This window comes from Diplotaxodon limnothrissa, linkage group LG9 (assembly GCF_057381915.1).
Source record: "Diplotaxodon limnothrissa isolate DT_005_m linkage group LG9, D_limnothrissa_male_GT1.1, whole genome shotgun sequence".
Classification (NCBI taxonomy): domain Eukaryota; kingdom Metazoa; phylum Chordata; class Actinopteri; order Cichliformes; family Cichlidae; genus Diplotaxodon; species Diplotaxodon limnothrissa.
Window position 1 is genome coordinate 30,663,340 of NC_140604.1, and position 23,077 is coordinate 30,686,416.

The following is a 23,077-nucleotide window of genomic DNA, read 5'->3' on the forward strand; positions in this document are numbered from 1 at the left end:
TGGTTAAGAAGTGGTTGCTAAAGTTTCTGCATTAAAAATCTCTTTATGATTGCTTCGGTTGCTAGTAATCACACGGCTAAAATACAGCTAGCAACTAGCTGTGGCCACCTATAGTTGGAAGTCAGCTACCTGCCTACAAACACTGGCCAACTGCTCCTCGAGGAGTAGTGAAACTTGATTGCAACTTGCAAACTGCAGGTGGAAACAGCAATCTGCTAGCAACAAAACAATCATGAAGATGTTTCTTGTGTAGGACTGTATACCTCTTCTTGAACAGCAACTTCCAGCAACCACTTGCTAACCGGAAATACACATTTGCAACTTGCAAACTGCAGGTGGAAACAGCAATCTGCTAGCAACAAAACAATCATGAAGATGTTTCTTGTGTAGGACTGTATACCTCTTCTTGAACAGCAACTTCCAGCAACCACTTGCTAACCGGAAATACACATTTTTCTTTAAGGACTAGAGGTTGACAGGGGTTGCTGGCTAGTCTCCAGGCCTTATTAAACGCAGACTACTTTAGGCCCGGAAGTAGGATTCGTCACGTCATCACTTAACGACTGGATAGTATAGCACCAGTTAATAATAATACAGTATATCTAAATGTTACTATCCTGCTTGTTCCACCCTTCATCAAGTATTTATTCACCTTTTCTGTCCACAAAAAAACTGTAAACAAAAAAAAATCAAAAATATAAACAGATGTTGATGTAATTTATTTTGAATTTATAGTTGCAGGGAATTGCTGATGGAGTTATGCATCAAAGGCTCACATACACAAGCATACACAAACTTATTAAACACAGAATCAGGAATATACACACGCACCACACAGCTAGATTGCCTGAACATACCATTCGCTGCAATTCACTGGAAAATGGAAATCATTTCTAATTCAAACGTTAGATGTGTTTTGATATAGCGTGAATATGGAACCCCCTTACTTTATCCGATTAGGCTGGGTGTTTTGCATGGTTGGGATCACTGCAGGTTTCATACATATTGAAAAGGACGGCGTGCGGATGGTGATGAACACACATACTCTATCTTAATGCACTGTGTGTTCCACTCATGTCTTGCAGATTGAGGTCAGCCATGTTGAAACATTTGGTTGCTAGCCTGCATTGTGATTTGGCAACTCGGATGGCTTTTTCATGTCATCTATAGACCTTTTGCTGATTAGTTCGAAAGCCCAGGCAAAACAAACACTGCTCTTTCTCAAACATTCAAAGGCATTTGATTTGACAGACTTTTTGCAATATAGGACTCACTTTAAAGGCAGGCAGGTGATAAATTACTGAATAGTGTAACTCAGTTTTCATCCAAGGTGTGTTCTCTCACTCTAACATACGACCAAATTCCATTAATAGCTTAAAATGTAAGAAAGCGCCTATTGAATTAATCAGTTTGAGATTGGCAGCCAAGGAGATGGTGCCATCTAATTTCAGTGAGCGAGACGCTTATCGGGATCAGACTAAATGGACAATATTAAAACAGCAGCCGGGAATAATGACTTCTGCCACTCAGCAGCCACATGGGTTTGTACTGAATGTAGGCCACGAGGCTGAAGCAAGGCTGATAATTTTATGGGTTACAATTTCCTATTGGCTACAAGGAAGGGGCTCTGACACAGACCATGACCTATTTCTAAAAAATATGCTCCAGGCCGTATGTATAGATAGAATGGACTGTTATCCTTTTTTCTTAATTACATTTAGGAAGCTTTTATTCACTGCCTGCAAAAACACACGTAAAATACCTCTGTATTCTTTGACCCTTTATGGAAACCAAAATGAGCAGCTATAAAAGTAGTAGTGTAGTGGTAGTTCCATCAACATTTTTGCAAGACTGTAAAAGAAAAAAAACTTTGTTTGTTTCAGTTACTGCAAGTGTCTACTTCATCAGTGTCTTTATCAGTTTTCCTTCCTCATTAGAAGAGGTTTGCAAGTTTGTTTTTGATGGAACAAGATAAGAAGGTATCTTTGTTTGCACTGAATCCTTCTGTTCCATTAAATTTAGTTTGATAGGATCCTTTAAAATAAATCACACATTCTGTAAATTGAGAAATACAGTTTAAGCTACTTTTGACTGCTCCTTTGTTCACTAAGGGTTTCCACAGTGGGTATCTCTGCATGTTTGATTGAGCAGTTTTCACACTGAATGCCTTTCTTGATGCAACCCCAAAGGGATTTGTGTCACCTCCCATCTTTTGCTTGCTAGGCAAATGTGTAAACCACTACACTACAGAGCAACCAAAGTGAGAAAAACCTTTGGGTGAGATAATACTAACATATACGTTAGAAAGACAAATCATTTGTGTTTTATTCTCTGACCCTTTCATCCACTGACATCAACTCGTGAACCTTGTGCTTAAACAAAGACCTGCCATGAGCCTTGTCATCCAGATCACAACCTACATGGTAAAGAATTACATACTTAAATTCAGGCCTTTTCCACACCAAAGAAATTAGCCCGTTTTGAAGCTCGGAGATGCAAAGATGGTGAATTCCTCCAAGAGAGAAACCGCATAAATGAATGAGAAGCACAATTCAAGTGTAGGATTAAAATGAATGCATGCTATTCCTGTGTCTGAGGTCAAGATTCTACAAACATCCCACTCCCAAGAGCAATGGGGAATGATGCTGAGTTCAAAGCTCCGTACCAGCTTCTTGTATAAATCCTTGCCTCCTTGATGTTGGTTTTATTTGAGAGTTGATTACCCTCTGACAGGCTAGAATCTCTGTGGAAGGGCACAAGGTCTGTTGGTTTTGATGGTCAGCCAAGACATTTGTTTACAGACATGGTGTTTCTTTTTAGGGGTTGGCTGCATGTGGCAAACGAAAAATGGCATTTTGGTGATGCGTACTCATGTGGAGGTATGAATCAATATGCCTTCTGCTGGGCAGAAAATTTTCTTGTGACTCAAGCCGGGCTCTCCAGATGCATCTGCAACCAGCACGTCCACTGTATCTGCCATCTTTGAAGCACAGCATTAACACTGAAGAACATCCCAGGATCCGACTCCCACACATTAATATTTGTGCAACCACGCAGACACCCAGCCAAACTCAGACATTTCTACACTCAGCTTGTGTCCACAAAATACTTCCCACTCACAGGCCAATTTGTTTGATTCCTTTTGCTGTTTCAATTGATGTATTAGACTTTTATAGAGCATCCAACCCAGCTGTCAGAATAAAAAGTTGGCCCTGTGCATTTCTGCAAGCTGCAGATCCACACAACGTCTGTGTTCTGGAACCAAAAATAGGTTTCATATGAACTTTTCTAGGAATGTGTGAATAAAGGTGATGTTTCAAATGCTCTTGGAACTTTTGAGGGCATATACTGCAGTAACCTATGAAATAACAAACGTATATATTTAATTACGCACCGCATTTTACATGTTTCTGCAACAGTGGAAACATTTTTTGGTTCACCATCCTCCAGCCTCCATTTCTCATAGGTGCACTTGTTTACAACCAGCGACCATGATTTAATGAACGCAATTAATATTCTTAATAACAAACTAAGAAAAAAAAAAGATTGGTTCTTGGTGGCAATGAAACAAGCAACATGTTCTCATACGTCAGTGGTAAAGCAGGTTAATTGCCAGTGACTCCTAAACTGATATACATACGTGTTTGTAGAAATAACATAAACGAGTAATTTCACTCATTAGTTGTGTTTGTGTTATAATGCTTCAGTAAAGTCTGATGATTTAAGGCGTAAATCTGAGTAAAAAGTCTTTGTTGCTTTTGCAGCTTTGCCAGTAAAGGTTTCTAGGCTGCATCAGTCAGGTTCTTGTATTTCTCTGTGTGTTTAGTCTCATAATGGCAATTTTAAATGTAATTCTTAAACACAGCAATGTGCTCGACAAAAACTAAGGACATAGCTTTACTGACTTCAGTAAATAAATACTTAGAAGTCCGTGGCCTGTCAAAAACTCCACATTCATTCTGCATCAGTCATTCTTTTTTTTTTTGCCGTGATCTGACATTTCTCATCACTGTCTGCTCCAGTGCATTTACAGTGAAGCTATATCCCCTTGCAGACATGTATGTACAGAGAAATCCTCTTCAAAATATTTCCAATAAAAAAGAGTGTTTAATGGGTGAAATAGGAAAAACAACATGATGCATGTATTTACATTTGAATCCGATTGACCAAACATGGGCTGGTCAGGGACAACCAAAGGGCCAGGTGTGGCTTTACAATGCTAGGTCTGTGGTGGGCAGTACAGTTACCGCTGTATACTTTATTGGCCATCATTCATTCCCTGTCATTGGGAAGTTCCCATTCCCTTCTGTGTTTCTTTAATATCTGCTGTATTTGCAGGCTAAGTACCCTCATATAGCAAGTCGCCATTTTTTAAATCTCGTGCCACTGTCGGGCATATTCTCATGTGCTCAAAGAGCTTCTTATCAGTCTTGAGTTGCCACCAGCAATTAAAAAATTATAACGCTAAAATGTAGATATGAAGCCATATTTTTTGTATCAGGAATGCAGTGCAGTATTTTATTACAAAAGGTTGTGTTTAGTCAAAAACGTTCTCTAAGATCTCCAGTCAGTCTGCTTTTGTTGCGCCGTCTTACATTTCTGAATCTTTTCTTTTTTCTCACCACACACCTTCCAGACTCCACAATGATGGTCGCATGCTGGATGTCTTTCAGCGACTCACCGCCAAGGAGGGGGTATTCTTCCTGCCTCAAGACCTTGAGCTGTCCAATCAGGAACTGAGCTACATTGTCAAGAAAGCAGAGCAGTGGAGAGGGTTCAATGGAGAGAGGCGCAAGGTAGATACATTATTGGTCTCCTTTGCTGTCTCTAAATAAATTGCATTGTAATTAAACCAATAGTGACCTGTTGGGCTAATGATACTAGTCTTTTCAATTAACCTGGTCAAAGGGGAGGAATTAACTGTGGTGTTTGTAACCAATAAGGTCTTCTGCCGTGGTGCAGGTGCTCAATGAAAGTGCTGAGCTGGGTGAGATCAGTGAGGCACTAACAGAAGCATTTAAAGGCAGCCAAGATAACACAGGGTTAGCATTCACTGGTCACTTTAAAGGAGATATTACATCCGAGAGGATGTATAGAATAGGTTCATTTTATATCATTAAATTTTCTTTAGTTACATTTGAGAAAGCTGAGAATTCATCTCAGAGGTCTTTAGCTCCGTTCTAATTAGTACAAGATAATTACCAAAACAGAAACTCAGCTAACAGGCAGCCTGATTAGTCTGTGGAAACCAATTTTCGAAGATATTTCATTAAAGAGAGACTGCTCAATCAACACACACAGTGGAATGCGTGTGTGAGATATAGTGGGCATTCCCTTATTGCGGACATTTCGAAATCATCTAAGGCAGCTGAAATAAATGCTTGTCCCCATGAAATTACTATCACGGGGGAGAGGATGACGCATGTGGCCCAGCCCCGTGTAGGTCGATGATGGTGGCACAGGAGAGGGCAGTGTATTAGCACAAAGCCTACCCCTGATGTAAAATCTTTGCATAGTGATTGAAAATGTGACTTGTTGAGATAAGGGAAATAGAATGCAGCGATCAAACTGCAGCCCCCTTTAATTTATTCTGTAGGGTATTTTAGTAGCACACTGCTCGCTACATGTTCTCCATGTTCATTAACTCCCTTGCTCTTTTCTCAAATAAGTATGTGAGGCAACGGGATGAGAGGCTGCAGTGGACTGTGGTGAAAGATGGTCTGCGCATTAGGAAGTGATGCATTATTTTGTCTAATTGTAGAACTAAAACAGAGTGGGCCAAACCAAAATGTAGTTTTTGAGGGTCGTAGCAGTTAATATCTGAACGACTACACATCAAAGTCGCGTCAAACCGTGTCGTAACAAAGTTTACACTACAAGCAGGACTGCATTCATTATGTTGCGTTCACAGCGCTGTGGAAAAGCGAATTTCGTTTCAATGAAAAAGGCAACATGAAGCTGCTATCTCATACCTGACACTTGTCACCGTGTGACAGGTGTGACATGTGATAAAGCAAAGTTAAACATTCCTGAATTTCTTCAGGGCAGTAATAACAGGGTGAAGCAGCAACCAACAGAGCCCCACAGGCAGAGACGGAACAAAACTTCAGCGGTGAACGATGCAACAAAGTGAGCTTGTTGCCGATTGTGTCAACATGGCATTAGAACTTGTGTCTTCCTCTCAATGATGCAATGCTTTGTTGGGGTTTTTTTAATCTGTAGTTACACTTTATTTTGAAACAAAAGACAGGACGTGCAACAGGAAGCAGGAGACATGAAGACAAAACAGTATGCAAAATCTTGTTTTCCTAAACAAAGTATTTAACTATGTCGATTGTGACGTGCCAGACACAGGGGAATGGATACCTTTGAAAAGCTGGATTCTTCTTGATAGAAAATTGTACAAAAACTCAGCTACAAAAGTGAGAGAAACAGAGGAATACATTTTGCATCAGCAGGACCTAAAAAATACACTTTTTAAATGGTTTTACACTACATTGCTAAACCAGATTGTTCTGGCTCCTTAAGAGTCACCACTCATGTTATGTAGTGTTATACAAGTTCATGCAATCTTTATTCGTTTCTGGCACACTGTTCATTTTATTTTGACATTCTACCGGAAGTGCTACTTCTCATTACTTCCTGTCTAACGGGAGAAGGACAGTTTGCTACTCCTGTGCCTGCCTATGCTACCTCTTAAGCCAGCACAGTCTGTAAGTTGGCAGTATTGTTGTGTTTTATGTTAGCACTAACTGCCGTGTGTTGTTTGTGATATTTTGAGAAAGCAAATTGACTCAATGATGTGCTTTATTAGTCATTAGCCTAAACGCTAATTAGCGCTAGCTAACCGCTAACGTTAGCTTGTTAGCTTGTTTCGTTCTGCTTTGCTTTGCATAGTAACCGGTCATAGCATCTTCTAATTGTAAGAATGTTTGCTTATATTAGCTCACATGGGATATTTTGTGTTTGTTTACAGTTTTACCATTCATCCATTCATGTATTTCGACAAAGCCATGCTATGCATCCAATCAAATAAATCCACCAGAAAGGAACAACGGTGTGGTTTTTCTACATGGGATGATGGTTGTCTGTCTGCCTAGTTAAGTGCGAGGGCAGAATAGTAAAAAGACTGTGCTGGCTTAAGAGGTAGCATAGGCAGGCACAGGAGTAGCAAACTGTCCATCTCAACAATCCAGCAGAGGGCCTACGTCGAGTTTGGACACGGCTACAAGAATGTTATGGCACCCCAGAGGCTATTGAGAAGTCGCTCCTTGACAGACTTGAACGCTTTCCTAGAGTGTCAAACAAAGACCCCCAGAATCTCAGAGAACTTGGCGACCTACTTTCTGAAATTGATGCAGCCAAATCAGACGGCTCTTTACCTGGGCTAGTGTATTTGGACACATCACGTGGCATTGCCCCGATAGTTGATAAGTTGCCAACAAATCTTCAAGACAGGTGGATGTCAGAGGGGACTAAATACAAGCAGAGACATGATGTATATTTCCCTCCATTCTCATTCTTCTGTTGCTTCATACAAGATGAAGCGAAAATGAGAAACGACCCCAGTTTTAAGTCTACTGTATCAGGTCCCACATCCTATCCAACAACTCACGACAACCACTATACAAGATTTGCCAAGTCAAGACCGCCTGTTGCCGTCCACAAAACAGAGGTAAACAAAACTCACAAACCAAACTTAGGCAGCACGAGTGAGTTCACAAACAAACTGTGTCCCATCCACAAGAAACCGCACCCGTTAAAGAAGTGTAGAGGTTTCAGGGAAAAGACACTAGATGAGCGTAAGGCATACCTCAGGGAACACAACATCTGTTTTAGGTGCTGCAATTCCTCAGCTCACCAAGCTAAAGACTGTAAGGAAGAGATTACTTGCCTAGAGTGCAACAGCAACAAACACGTTGCAGCGCTGCATGCAGGTCCAGCTCCATGGACACAAAACACAAAAGCTCAAAACATTGCCCCAGACCAGGACAGGGAGGAGCATGGCGGGGAGAGTAGCCTAGACTTGGAGACTAGCTCAGCATGCACTCAAGTTTGTGGGGACTTAGGTGGGGGGCGTTCCTGCTCCAAAATATGTCAAGCCTACATTTATCCAAAGGGGCATCCAGACAAAAAGGTCAAGGTTTACGCTATCATAGATGACCAGAGCAATAGGTCATTAGCGAAGTCAAATCTTTTCGACACCTTTGGCATCCCAATGAGCAACCTAGTGCCATACACACTTAAGACATGTACAGGGGTTTCCACTACAAATGGCCGCTTAGCTGAGAACCTCTTTATACAGTCTGTTGATGGCCAGTTCAGCTCTCCTCTGCCTTCTTTGCTCGAGTGTGACTCACTCCCAGACAACAAGAATGAAATACCAACGCAAGAGATTGCCCTAGCCCATCAACACCTCAAACACCTAGCAGATCATATGCAGCCCCTAGACCCTGAGGCTGACATTATGTTGCTGTTAGGCCGAGACATAATACAAGTGCACAAAGTGTATGAACGAGTGAATGGACCAGTCAATGCTCCATTTGCCCAGAGACTTGCACTTGGGTGGGTTATTGTAGGTGATGTATGCCTAGGAGGAGCCCATAAGCCAGCCATCATAGGCACATACAGAACGAGTGTTCTAGAGAACGGGCGTCCAAGTCTCCTAACACCCTGTCAAAACAGCTTTCATGTCAAAGAGCAGTCACACAACAAATCCTGGAACACTCACAGTTCATGTCAAATAGGGAAACACATATTCCAGCAAAGTGAAAAGGACGAGGAGCTAGCCCCTTCCTTTGAGGACCAAGCCTTTCTAGAAATTATGGAAAGAGACTTTTACCAAGACGATGCAAATAGCTGGACAGCTCCACTTCCTTTCCGTACACCGAGAACCCACCTCCCAAACAACAGAAACCAAGCACTCAGCCGCTTAGAGTCGTTGCGCCGCACATTAAATAAACGCCCTGAGATGGAGAGACATTTTATGGATTTTATGCAGGGGTTGTTTGACAGGGATCACGCCGAACCAGCACCAGCTCTCGAAGAAGGAGAAGAATGCTGGTATCTGCCCTTCTTTGGCGTTTATCACCCGCAGAAGCCCGGGAACATCAGGGTGGTATTTGACTCAAGTGCTAAGTTTCAGGGAGTGTCCTTAAATGATGTGCTGCTCAAAGGTCCAAATATGAATAACAGTCTGATTGGGGTGCTCATCCGTTTCAGAGAAGAAACGGTGGCTGTCACAGCGGACATACAACAAATGTTCCACTGCTTTCAGGTGCGAGAAGACCACAGGAACTTCCTCCGGTTCCTTTGGTACCGCAACAATGACCCAAGAGAGCCAGTTGTCGAGTACAGAATGAAAGTGCACGTGTTCGGCAACAGCCCCTCTCCAGCGGTGGCAATTTTCGGTCTGAGAAAGGCAGCACACCTGTTCGACACACAGCACTATTCTGAGGCCAAACAGTTTGTTCAAAGACATTTCTATGTCGACGATGGACTCAAATCCCTCCCTACTGAGTCAGAGGCAATTAAGCTCCTCAAAGACACACAGGAGCTGCTCGCTGCGTCCAACCTGAGGCTCCACAAAATAGCTTCAAACAGCCCAAATGTCATGAAAGCATTCTCTACTGTAGACTTGGCAAGCGGGCTCAAGGACATAGATTTCAACACAGAGTTTCCTCCAATGCAGAGAAGCTTAGGAGTATGTTGGGACATTGAAGGCGACACCTTCACATTCAGAGTCTCTCAAGCCGAAAAGCCTTACACGAAAAGAGGTGTTCTGTCCACTATCAACAGCCTTTTTGACCCGCTGGGGTTTGCAGTGCCAGTGAGCATCAAGGGGAGGGCACTGTTGCGGGAGCTGACAAAAGAGACTTGTGGGTGGGATGAGACTCTTCCAGAGGGCATGTTTAAGGAGTGGTCAGAATGGAAGAATGCTCTCAAACAACTCGAGCAAATCCGTATCCCAAGGCCATACTGCTCCTTCTCCTTTCTTGGTGCGAAGCACAGAGAAATCTGTGTCTTCTGTGATGCATCAACCCAGGCTATTGCAGCCGTGGCTTACCTGAAGTTAACGAACAAAAATGGTGAGACAGAGTTTGCGTTCATATTCGGGAAAGCCAAACTTGCCCCCAAGCCCGATCTTACCATTCCCAGGCTCGAGCTGTGTGCATCGGTGTTAGCGGTGGAAGTTGGGGAACTAATCAGAGATGAAATGGACATTCAGATTAGTAACATGCGCTTCTTCTCCGACAGCAAAGTCGTTCTTGGCTATATCTACAATGAGGCAAGAAGATTTCACGTTTTCGTGAACAACCGGGTGCAACGCATCAGACGAGCAACAGTACCAACTCAGTGGGGCTATGTACCCTCGGTGCACAACCCGGCCGATCACGGATCCAGATCTCTACCTGCCGAAAAACTGTTGTCCAGCACATGGTTGAAAGGGCCGGAGTTTCCCTTAAAGCCCTTACAGAGCAACTCATCAGGTACATTCCAACTTCAAAACCCCGACTCAGACATTGAAGTTCGTCCCTTGATCACTGCCACCATTCAAACATCATACCCCTGTTTAAAGACTGCAAACTTAGAATCTTTCTCCAGATGGCAGTCCCTTACCAGGGCAGTTGCACGTTTGGCACACATTGCACGCACCTTTAAGGTAAAGCAATCAGGCGGACAATGTAAGGGATGGCATATATGTCATGAACTCACTACCTCAGATTTTGAGCAAGCAAGAGAGACGGTTATAAAAGCAGTCCAACAAGAAAGCTTCCCAGAGGAGCTCAAACAAATAGAGTCAAGGAAGGACATCCCAAAGAAAAGCCCTCTCTTAAAGCTTTCTCCCTACCTTGACAAATCAGGCCTCCTGAGGCTTGGCGGACGCCTTCTTCATTCTGACCTTGAGTCCGCAGAAAAACACCCCTTGATTATGCCGCACAAACACCATGTAACTAACCTGTTAGTCCGCTATTACCATGAAAGGGTCAGGCACCAGGGGCGTCATCTTACAGAGGGTGTTTTAAGATCCGCAGGTTACTGGGTCTTAGGAGGTAAACGCCAGATCAGCAGCCTCATTTACTCATGCGTAGTTTGTCGCAAGCTAAGGGGAGTAACACAGTTCCAAAAAATGTCAGATCTTCCTGCAGAACGCCTTAGTGCTGAGCCTCCATTCTCTTACGTAGGCATAGATGTGTTCGGGCCATGGTCTGTTGCCTCTCGTCGTACTCGGGGCGGACTTGCCAGCAGCAAACGATGGGCAGTGATGTTCACCTGCATGAGCACAAGGGCAGTTCACCTTGAGATCATAGAGGGGATGGACACGTCTAGCTTCATTAACGCTCTCCGCAGGTTCTTTTCAGTCAGAGGACCTGCAAAGCAATTGAGATTGGATTGTGGAACTAACTTCACAGGAGCCTCCAGGGAGCTAGGGTTTGACAAAAGGATTCCTTGTGACCCACGTGTTAAATCCTTCCTAAATGATCATGGATGTAGTTGGGTCTTCAACCCTCCCTACTCTTCTCACATGGGGGGCAGTTGGGAGCGGATGATAGGAGTGGCACGTAAGATATTAGACTCCCAGCTCGCTCAACTTGGTTCCAGGCCCCTCACGCACGACGTCCTGATCACCTTCATGGCAGAGGTGGCCGCCATCATCAACGCACGGCCGCTGGTTCCAGTGTCAAGTGATCCCGATGTTCCGTGCATCCTTACTCCCGCCACACTCCTCACGCAAAAAGTTGGTGCACCTCCAACACCCTTAGGTGACTTCGGGGAGAAGGACCTCTACAGGCAACAGTGGAAAAGAGTTCAGAGTCTGGCCAACTCTTTCTGGCATCGCTGGCGTAAGGAGTACTTATCAACACTGCAATGCCGCCGCAAGTGGCATTCCACCAGACCAAACCTGCAGCAGGGGGATGTGGTCCTCCTGAAAGATCCTCTCGTGAAGAGAAATCAGTGGCCCATGGGGGTGATTGCAAAGGTTCATCCTAGTAGTGACGGACTTGTCAGGAAGGTAGAAGTCAAGGTGGTGAAAGATGGTAAAGCCAAAGTTTACTTTAGGCCAGTCACAGACGTTGTTCTTCTTGTATCAGCTGCTGTGCAACAAGTTTAGTTTGGGTACAAGTGTGACATCTTACCGATGTCAGGCGGGGAGTGTTCTGGCTCCTTAAGAGTCACCACTCATGTTATGTAGTGTTATACAAGTTCATGCAATCTTTATTCGTTTCTGGCACACTGTTCATTTTATTTTGACATTCTACCGGAAGTGCTACTTCTCATTACTTCCTGTCTAACGGGAGAAGGACAGTTTGCTACTCCTGTGCCTGCCTATGCTACCTCTTAAGCCAGCACAGTCTGTAAGTTGGCAGTATTGTTGTGTTTTATGTTAGCACTAACTGCCGTGTGTTGTTTGTGATATTTTGAGAAAGCAAATTGACTCAATGATGTGCTTTATTAGTCATTAGCCTAAACGCTAATTAGCGCTAGCTAACCGCTAACGTTAGCTTGTTAGCTTGTTTCGTTCTGCTTTGCTTTGCATAGTAACCGGTCATAGCATCTTCTAATTGTAAGAATGTTTGCTTATATTAGCTCACATGGGATATTTTGTGTTTGTTTACAGTTTTACCATTCATCCATTCATGTATTTCGACAAAGCCATGCTATGCATCCAATCAAATAAATCCACCAGAAAGGAACAACGGTGTGGTTTTTCTACATGGGATGATGGTTGTCTGTCTGCCTAGTTAAGTGCGAGGGCAGAATACAGATAGTATAATTGTAATCGTGTAAATGCTATTCTTTTTCTAAAGTCTTTTTTGTTGTTGTTGTTTATTGGTCTTCATGCCTTAATGAAATGCAACCCCTGTTCTGAGAGGTGACTACACCGCCATTAATGGGATGGTGATGGACCTGTTTATTGGAAGAAAATTGAGCCTTCCGTTGTTTGGAGACTTTAAAAGAAATTACATCCCCAAAGTTTGTGATTAAGAAAATGCCTCATTTAGCAGCTGATGGCCTCTTGCTGTGGTGCACTGCTAAATCATCTTTGCATTACTGCATATCCCCCTCCATGGTAACAATTACAGCATACTTCATATTATACCTAATTTGATGTTATTAAACTGATAAAATGCTAACACGTTAACACGTTCTCTGGTCTGATGAAAATTTAGGGTTATTGCATTTTAACATTTTTACATTATTCAAGCAGACCATTTTTCATCAAAATAAGATGGGCCTTACCATTATTTCATAATTATTGTAACAGTTTCTCCTATGAAAAGGGTCACTTTCCTAACTCAGCAAAGACATATCCCTATTAGACTAATTTGACTACATGCAAATTTTTGTCATTTTTCCCTCATTAACTATTTATCATAGACAGGGAAAAAATATATTCATGAAAGCGAGCAAAGGAGCAGCCCAAAAGAGCTGAAACTAATATTTTGCAACTCTAATGATTTTTTGCATCCTTAATTAGATAGAATAAGGTTGATATGATTAGGTCAGGATGTAGTGTTTTTCATTAAAAATACATTTCAGAAACTGTATTCCAAATGTGCCCTTGCAATTAAATAATGAATCTGACGCATTCCTTATTATGGACCCAATTAATATCAGAGGCAAGGGCGTAATTTTAATAACAGTGGGCTACGAGACCTTCATTAGCTGAGCGAGAAAAAGGAGGGATGAGGGGAAGGAAAAACAAGGTACCCATAGGAGCATCAAGAGTTTGTAACCAAATTTAAAACGTTATTGAAAAAGATAGAGTGAGATATTTTGAACAAATCCGATCTCGGGCTATCGGGATCTGCAAATAGCCCATGTTTCTTTTAACTAACTCTGGCACTTTTGAATATTTTTATAGTCTTAGATCCTCTTCTAACCCTGTAGAGGTGTTGAGGCTGGACCAAAGCTGAAAGAAGCTTAGCCTTAAAAGGGAAAAGAACGATTATTGCTTTTTATTTTTAACATCGCACCTCTACTGAAATGTGGTCACCTTTGAAAAGCCACTTCCCCTTTTTCCCTCTCCCCCCCTGGAAAGCAGGCAATGCATTCATCAGACAGTCACCACCACACACTTGACCTTTGTGTGGTCCATGTGCAAAAGGGTGGGTGTTGCTCAGTGCTCACACAGTGTCAGCGTCATCATGGATATACCTCCAGATTCTTCTCAGCCCGGGGAAAACTTCTCATCCCATCCATACTTAAGTAAATACATGAAACAACTCTGCTGATTATGATTCCTCCTAAACAGCTAGCTGGTATCCATCTAGGCTAAAATCATGTTAAACAGTGTGTAAATATGAAAGTTTTGTAACTGCACATATTCTGGCTGCCTAACTGTCATGTAGCACAGAAGCTCACCTGCTAAAAGAAAGCCTCTTTAACCCTCACTGAAATACAAGAGGCTTCATAATAATGGGAAAAAAACAGGGTGCTATATCTAGTCTTTAGCCATGTCATCAAGCATGATGTGTGCACTTTAAATGTGCATGTTACACATAGTGTATCATCACAGAGTTGGTTAGCATGGGTGAACATTGGTGAGCCTTCATTGTGGGCATTAGCAGAGTTTTGAGTTCTCTCTTTTTTGCCATATTTTTCAGGTATATGACAACAGCAAAATAAAATTCGAAATTCTGTTTTTGCTGTGCCAACGCAATACTTTTATTGGCCCTCATATGGCAAGATTAAGTGGCGTCCCTGTTCTTTGCTACCTGTAATGTAGCTGTTTCTGTCCTGGATGCTCTTTTCACTTCACCATTGACCTCTCGTCCTTTTGTGCAAGTAAAAGTAATGTCCGCATCTAGACCGCGCCACCGTTTTCTTCAGCCTTCAAGCTGCAAGTTTTCTTTTTTCTCTCTAACTATTGTTGAAATCACTGAGAACCTTTGTAATTAAATATTTGTAACTGTAATTGGATGAAAGTAACACATTCGTTTGTAGCACGTTACGACATTAGCAGTGAATAGCTGTTTCTGGCCTAGGCATGGGTTCCACTTTACCCCCACTTTCTTTTCCTTTCAAGCAATAAAGGTTAGGCTTATACTTACATCTCCACTCCTTAAAAGTTGTAGAACCACCTATTTTTCTATTTTGGAGATTTCTACAGACAATCATTTAAAAATTTCTGAAACGTATGATTCTATTATATGTCGGCACCTGTTCTAGAAGCTATATTGCTGAGACTTCTCCATTATTTTTAAACACATACAAATCATGAACTGACTTACCATGTAACACCTTGAAGCAAGGACTTTACAGATTGTGCAATGCTAATAATGGAGCCACCGATCAGTGCTCCAAACCCCAAAGTAAAAAACAGTCCAGATAAACTTCAGGGGCATAAAAATTAGCCCTGTAACAGGTGGCAATTTCTCCAAAAATCTCCAAACAACAGACCTGCCAAGTGCAACATGAAGTCATACCATTTTTTTTCCCCCACTGTTTCTTTTTAAAGAATTTTTTTTAAAGGCTAAAATTAAACCAAGTAGAATATGAGAGGCAGGTAATCAGTTAGGCTAAAAGTAGATTCTTGATGGTGTTAGCATGCTCAGCAAAATCTCTGTAATGCTCTATGTCCCCCAAGCAATGAAACAATAAAAAAAGAATCCACATTCAATAACCAACCTGCAAATGGCCTATTATTATCAAACTTGTAATTTTCACAAGGTGGTCATAAAACATAATCTCATTTTTACTTTCTCACCAATTAACTTTATATTATAAGATCCATCCATCGAGTTGTTCCATTGAGTTGCTTGAAGGTTTAAAAATTCCTCAGGTGAAGATGTCAACAGCAGGGTCCACTGACTAAGCAAAGAGGGCGAGTAAAATACTAGTATGTAGCTTTTTAATTTAATCGTGTGATAAATACAATCTTCCTTTTCCTGTGATAACAACAATCATAAAGAAAACATCATATGTTCTTCATTTGTTTATCAGATTTGCCCTGATATACGACTGATTCAGGATGATGTTTTTAAAACCTGTGGAATAAATGAATAAAAACTTCACATATTTTGCTGGTAGACGGCAATCAGTACCACAGGTTAGCCAACTAGAGGCGCATTTCAGTGATTTCAAATAAACAAAAATCTTCACTTTTTCTGTGCCGTCAGTAATGCTCCCAGCTAGTGAGAGGGCTTGCATGCTCCACATCTTACTAGTGGTGCAGTAATGAGCCCCATTAATTATGTAAAGGCAGTGATGCAGATGGACCTAATTAATTGTCTCCCGTCACCCCCTTGATTACTGTACCTGGAAGGGAGGTGTTAATTTCTGTAATACTTAAGCAGGTACGCAAACTGTTTTGTCGGAGCTACCGCTATGACAGTGACAGAGTAGAGCACCAGCTTTCCCGTTGCTGTTAATTCACCGAAAGGAAAGTTTCCCAGTGGTGGTGGTGACATTGTATTAATTGAAGGAGGGAGGGAGAGATTAAAAGAAGTGAGGAAGGAGGGAGAGAGTGGAGAGAGGGGGTTGTATGATGGCCCTGGAGATGTTTTCTCAACCTGATTGCATCAACATTTGCGTACCTTTGTGCCGTTTGTCTCTGTATGTCTAGGTAATGGGTTACCAGCAGGCGAGTTTGGGAACACCCAAGGTGTTTTGCAACAGCAGTGCGCTTGGTGGAGAGTAAACCTGTTGAGAGTCAAATGGCACAGACTGGAGTGGTAATGATAACTTGTGTCTGGGAGGCTGGCTGTTAATCATATGAGGTGTGTTCTCCATTTTAATCCAGAGCCTGTGTGTGTTGTGAGCCCCTGACCATGGAGGACTGTCAGGGTCACACTTTTGGCACCAATTACCAAGTGATAAAAATAGATTTTGAGCTTTAATCTCTTTGCAAAAGTTCATCTGGAGTCAGACAAAATAATATAGGCTACAAATATCATACCTGCCTAATCTATACAATAGCTATGAGGACATGCACGTTCTCTATTTTCAGAGGCATCAAAAAAAATCTTAATCCCATAGTTAAATAAATAAAATTCAGTCCTCAAAACACTACAAGTGTGCATGCCTGCGCACTTGTACTCATCAATCTTGGGCTTGTTCAAATAGTACAGTTAAATGAGTGTGAGCCACTTGAGATGCAAATCTAGACTCATGTAAAGAAAGAAGCTTTGGAGAGGAAGGTAGACAGAGGGAGCAGTAGGCCGTGACAGGATACACAGGAACCGCTGTCACAGAACAATAGAACCTTCAGCTCCTCAAAAGGAACCCATAACAGCAACACAGGAACCCCGGGAGAGGAGAGGAAGAGCTGAGTGGTTCACTGGCACAGGAAGGGTTTTTAGAGTCAGAGGGCAACTACTGGTCTGTAGTGTGTGTGTGTCTGTGTGTGTGCACCTTTGTGCGTGGGATCAAAATAGTCCTCCCAACCCCCAATAAGCTCTACAAAAGAGCAATGTGGTCAGTGTGCGGGCAAGTGTACGTGTGTGTGCACGCGTGCATTTATTTGCTTGGTTGCGTGTGTATGAAGGCAAACCTGTTCATGTAGGCCCAGTATGCCTGCATGTGTGTAAACTGTCATGCACATTTATAAGTGTGACTGTGTTCATGCAAACCTTTCTGCTTGCCTGCGTGTGCATGTCACATTAGAGAGACTTCTTCAATTACAGTGGATTTTTGTTTCTTCTTTTTTTAGTGGACAGTGCTGAGGGCCCCAGTGGCCCGAGGCGATAGCGAGCAGACAGGCAAGGACAGGAGCGACACAGCAGCAAGCACAGCATCCACAGTCGGAGCATTAGGGAGCGCAATATGAGATATGACTGCAAAGGCTACATGCCTGTGTTCCTGAAAAGGTCATGGACTTTGCTGAGCAGTAATGTGTGAAAGTGGTGCACAGTGGTTAAAAAAGAAGAGAGAGGGGGGAAAAAACAGATAAAGATCAAACACATTCACCTCTTTTCCAATTCGCATGCAAGATTTTATGGACACAAATACAGAATATCTTCAGTAAAATGAGCTGACTACTTTTAAATGTAGTGAGATCATTGCAGGCTCATAAAGAGGGTTAAAAAGCACAAACCTTATCTTATTTGGGTTTAAATTTCACCACACACTTCCTTTTCTTATAGTCAACCTGCATTCCTAAACAGGCGCACAGTTCCAACATTAGATAGCAAGAGAAAGGACAAAGTGTTCCAGTATGAACTCGTCGGTGTGAACAGTTTAATTACAGGGAGTGTCAGCTCCATTGCTTAATGTGTCCCTTACAATTAATCCAGGGAGAGGATGTCATTATCTACCAATGCCTGGGCCTGGGCAGGCTTTTCTTTCAAAGAGATGGAATGTGAGAGGGGAAAAAGAGGAGTCTAAACAAGGAAGCGCCTTTGGTTAGCAGCCTATATTATGTTCAACCTCTGTGTCAACCAAAAGGATTTAGGTAATATGCTCGGGTGTTGTTTCGAAACATTGAGTTTGAATATTTTGGATACTTGACTCTCATGAAACCATTAGTGAGGAAAAGCTTTTCCCTATAATTTCTTCATAATATGAAGCTTTGCATGTCAGCTGTCAAAACATGGGCAGCTGGAAGAGGTTAAACTGACAACAGGTTTTCACCACTTTCAAGCCTCGACTTCTTCCTCCTCCAGCGGGCCACGTCCTAAAGAGTCCTTTTTTTCTGCTGCACTGCCATCCCCTAATGTGAAACAGAAGACAACAAATTGGACTCTTGAAAGTGAGAAAAAGACTGTAGCGAGAGCTTTTCAACCATAGAACAAATTTAGGAAGACTCGTTTTACATCGGTTAAAGAGGTTTTCCACCCAGAGCACCTGGCTCGGATCTGTGAAGCTGGTGCAGAATGTGGTTTCACCAAACATTTTAAGTGAATAATGACACAGTGAGATGCCATTATTGGAGGAAAAGATTTGATTATATCAGCTGAGGAAATGTTACAGGGCAAGTACCCTGCAGGCAGATATACTTTGCATACACACTGGGGCAATGTTGTATGTAATGCATACTCAACATACATGCATGCTTAGGTATACAGCTTCTAGCTCCACAGAGGTTTTGTGGCTTGAATTTGACAGATCAGATTTTTTGCGACTGTCTGCCGTTACTTACTTCTCCTCCCTTCACTCCCCCTTTAAAGAGTTTGACCTTGGCCGCTTCCTGTGGCCCTTAGGGGATGAAGAAGTCCTGGTGATTGTGACAGGTGTCGCGTCTTAACAGCCCCACGTGACATCCAGAGGAGAGATAGACATTTGGATTTTTTTTTCACCACATTTGGAGATTTTTTTCCCCCCTCATAAGCTTAAAGAGACAACTTAGGGTGTGTGTGTGTGTGTGTGTGCTCGTGCGTGTGTGTGTGCACATGCAGCTATAGTGTGTCTGAGTGAGAATGTGTGTGAAGTCTTACCACTTATTCCCAGCTCTCATTTTGGTTATTGGCTTGGATACTTATCACCTCCAGCCTTCGAGGCTTTATTAGGTGGAAGCTACTCCAAAGTCAAATTCTGGATATCAAAGGCAATACTCAACTTTGGCATCTGTCTGCAGCATCTTAATACGAAGCCTGGTCTCCTAAAATTTTAAGAACTCAACATGACATTTTGAAATGCGTCCTCGACGGAAATGTGTTTTCCCACCACAAAAGGGCCAGCATGAGGAGTCCATGCGACAAATGCCAAATGAGTAAGTTGGAAAGTATTGGTGACACAATTAGTTTGAACTTGATACACTTAATGTTATAAAGTTATGGTCCTGACCGTAGGGGCTGGCTGGAAAAGTCTAGCAAGACCCATCTACCAATCGGAAGGTCAGTGGTTTGTTCCCCAGATACTACAGTCTGCATGACAAAGTATCTTTGGGCAAGATACTGAACCCCAATCAGTTCATTTCAGTTCAATTGAAGTTATATAGCAACATTGTAAGGTCGAGACCCTACATTAATACAGAGAAAACCCCAAAAATCAAACGACCTCCTTTGAGCACTTGGCGACAGTGGAAAGGAAAAACTCAATTTTAACAGGAAGAAGCTTCCAGCAGAACCAGGCTAATGGAGGAGCAGCCATCTGTAGTGACTGGTTGGGAGCTGTTGAGCTGATTCCACAGAGGAGGGTCCTGAAAGCTGACGACTCTGCCTCCCATTCAGCTTTTAAATACTTTAAGGAAGCCCGTAGTCTGAGAGCCAAGTGCTCTGTTAGTACGGTACTCTACTATGAGATCTTTAAAACAAGATGGGGAATGATAATTCAAGAACTTGCATGTGAGGAGAAAGATTTTAAATTTGATTTTGGATTTAATAAGGAGCCAATAAAGACAGAAGCCAATATGACACACAAACCTTTCTTGGAGGTTGGGGTTGTAGCGTCGCCCCCAATGCATTCATGTGTGTGTGTGTGTGTGTGTGTGTGTGTGTGTGTGTGTGTGTGTGTGTGTGTGTGTGTGTGAGTTCAAATGTTGACAAAACAAAATAATTACTAAACGTTTGACACTTGATTATAGTTTCATTTATCATCAGTTCTGTTAGTGAAAATAAGGATAATAAGAAAACAGTTGAAAACTAGCTGCTGCCTGCTGTGCGTCTTTATGAGAGAGAGGTTTCTTATTCCAGTAATAACAGTAATACAGTTTATTCCTGACAGAGAGAACGAGTGCCTACTTTACTATTTCACCCTGCTTGTCAGTATTCTTAAGTATGATAATGTTCATACATTTAACTAATGGTAACTAATTTATTTTCTGTTTTATGGGAGGTAAGAGTGAAAACTATGCTCCTTGGCAGGAGAGCGTGTATTCTGTTTCTTTATAAAAAAGTGAAGCAGTAATGAATCATGCATGAGAAATACTGTAGTAAAACCCATGATCAATGGAAATTCAAATACAGAAAAAAAGAGTGTGGAAAAAGTAGCATATCATCAATATTTTAGAAACCAGCAACATTTCATAAATCATAATCAGGTGAGCTCATGACTTATCAAGAGCAGTTCAGATCCTGGTCTTAAGAGTCTTAATGCTCGTGGATACTGGTTTACGTGTTCGCCTTTCCCCGGTGGATTCATTATTTCAACACTGATGAAGATTCCGATCAACTTTAATCACCTTTACTTGCAGAAACGTGTGACTGTGAGTCATCTGTAAACATTGAAACATTTAAATGTGGCACAGGCTTATTTATCTTTTGTTAAAGTTTCAAGTAAACTTCAATATTCTCCAGAACAAACCTGGAAAAAGTGATCTCCCTAAGGCCCAGGGTGAGTCAGACATGGTGTGGCAGAAAAAAAGATGGGCTGCTATCTGAGTTGTTTACTGTAGGTTGAGAGTAGGCTTTCTGCAAAGGAGATTAGTAATGGTGAATTATGCATATCTTATTTTCTGGATTATCTCAGGCAGTCAGAGATGCTATCTCATTGTATAATCTCTTTTAAAGTCGTTTGGTTTATTCTGACTGTAAATACAGTCATTTTTGCTTGTTTATCTTTTCTAGAAGTCCAATTTAGCCTGTGCTACTTTTAGATGGAGTGTATTATTGCTTATAATCTATCATTCTTCAAGTTGAAATAAATGCAGACGGTGATCTTTGCTTTACCGGCACAGCCATGTGAGGAGGGTGGGTGGAAGCTACTGTAGCATAACAGTCATTTTGTCACTGTGCGTGTGTGTGTATACGCATGCACGTATGTGTGTCCCTCCATGCAAATATGAATGGGTGGCCTGTCTTGTCCAGTGGTGCGTTTAACCAGACACAGACCTTTGCTTCAGCCAACTCAGGCCCAACGCAGACAGTGTGCATCCATGCCATTTTCAAGCTGCTCCAATTACATCCGCTGAGCATCCACATATTGGCTAAATTTGCAATAATAGCATATCTATTTCCATTCTAATGGCTGACATTGCTTGGCTTATCCATGCATGTATGTCGGTGGTCTTTTATGCTTTATGGTTTGGTCTGTTCCCAGCCATGTGCAATGTGCTGTGGCGTGTCTTGGCTTTGGATGTGTGTGTGCTGGACGAACTTCATGTGCTGCTATGCACTGTGGAGTGCAGCAGTTTGTTACTTAGAAAAATGCTACACTAATGTGGATGCATTTTTTTCTTTCCTTTAACAGGAACTATACATGGTTACAATTTGAAATTCAGTTGTTATATTACATTTGCTAATCTCAGTGCCTCCATAGTTACTTTGACATTTGTGGTTGGCCTATTAGCTCTTTTATTAGCTGTTCCAGGATGGTGGTTCACCTCTACCAAAAGACAAATGCCAATTCTAGTAAATTCAAACAGTTTCATGCTATCGACTGGGAGTCACCTAGTTTTTATTTTTAACAGTTATAGTGTACCTGCTGAGAAATAAGGCTAATGTGACCTTGAAGACAAAATTCCTTAAGATGCAAAAAAAAGTTTTTCTTGTAAACTTTCAGATCAGTGTCGAGTAACAACAGGTTATTCATGACTTTTGTTGCTGGGTAATGAGTAATGCGATTACTTTTTAAATAATGTCATGAGTTAAGTGACTGATTTTCCAGTAACATTTCCAACATTATGTTCATAAATGCATGAAGTGATATCAGAGAATGAGCTTGTGCTTTAGTACAATTTAGCCTCTGACGTACGTGCAATGCATCTGTGCATCTGCACCACAGCATATGCACTTATTAATTCAAATTGTTGTGCTGCATGCAATGTATAATTACATGTTGGTGGTGCATGTGTCCACGAGTCCATGTTGACAGTGTGTTTGTGTTTCTACGTTCTGTCTGTATCTGTTACATGAACCCCGTGTTCAGCAACCAGGCCTTGAACCCAAGCCAGCTCTGACAGAAACGATGGTGGTGTTGGAGAGGAGGGATTGACCCTCTATAGCTTAGAGAGCCTCAATGCACAGTACACACACACACACACACACACCCAACACACACCCTCCTCCCCATCAACCCACAACCCACTACTCCCTGCCTCCCCCCACTCCCTGCTGCATAGCCCTAAGCGCCCGCAGGCATTGGAGATGCACGCATGCGTTGCCTTACTGTGTGGGGCTTTGTCTGTCTGTGAGCATGGTCGTATGTGTGTGTTAGTATTTATATGAGTGTTACTGTTTCTCTCCTCTCTCTC

The 23,077-nt window shown here is 42.1% G+C and overlaps 1 protein-coding gene across 1 annotated transcript in view; it reads left to right on the forward strand.

Annotated features, from left to right (window-relative positions):
- The window catches only part of ofcc1 (orofacial cleft 1 candidate 1), an 80,505-nt gene that overhangs the window by 46,499 nt on the left and 10,929 nt on the right, over nucleotides 1-23,077 (forward strand). The window contains exon 20 of the mRNA XM_085362500.1: nucleotides 4,637-4,796. Within this exon, the coding sequence (XP_085218626.1) occupies nucleotides 4,637-4,796 (160 nt within the window). The remainder of the gene's footprint in view (nucleotides 1-4,636; nucleotides 4,797-23,077) is intronic.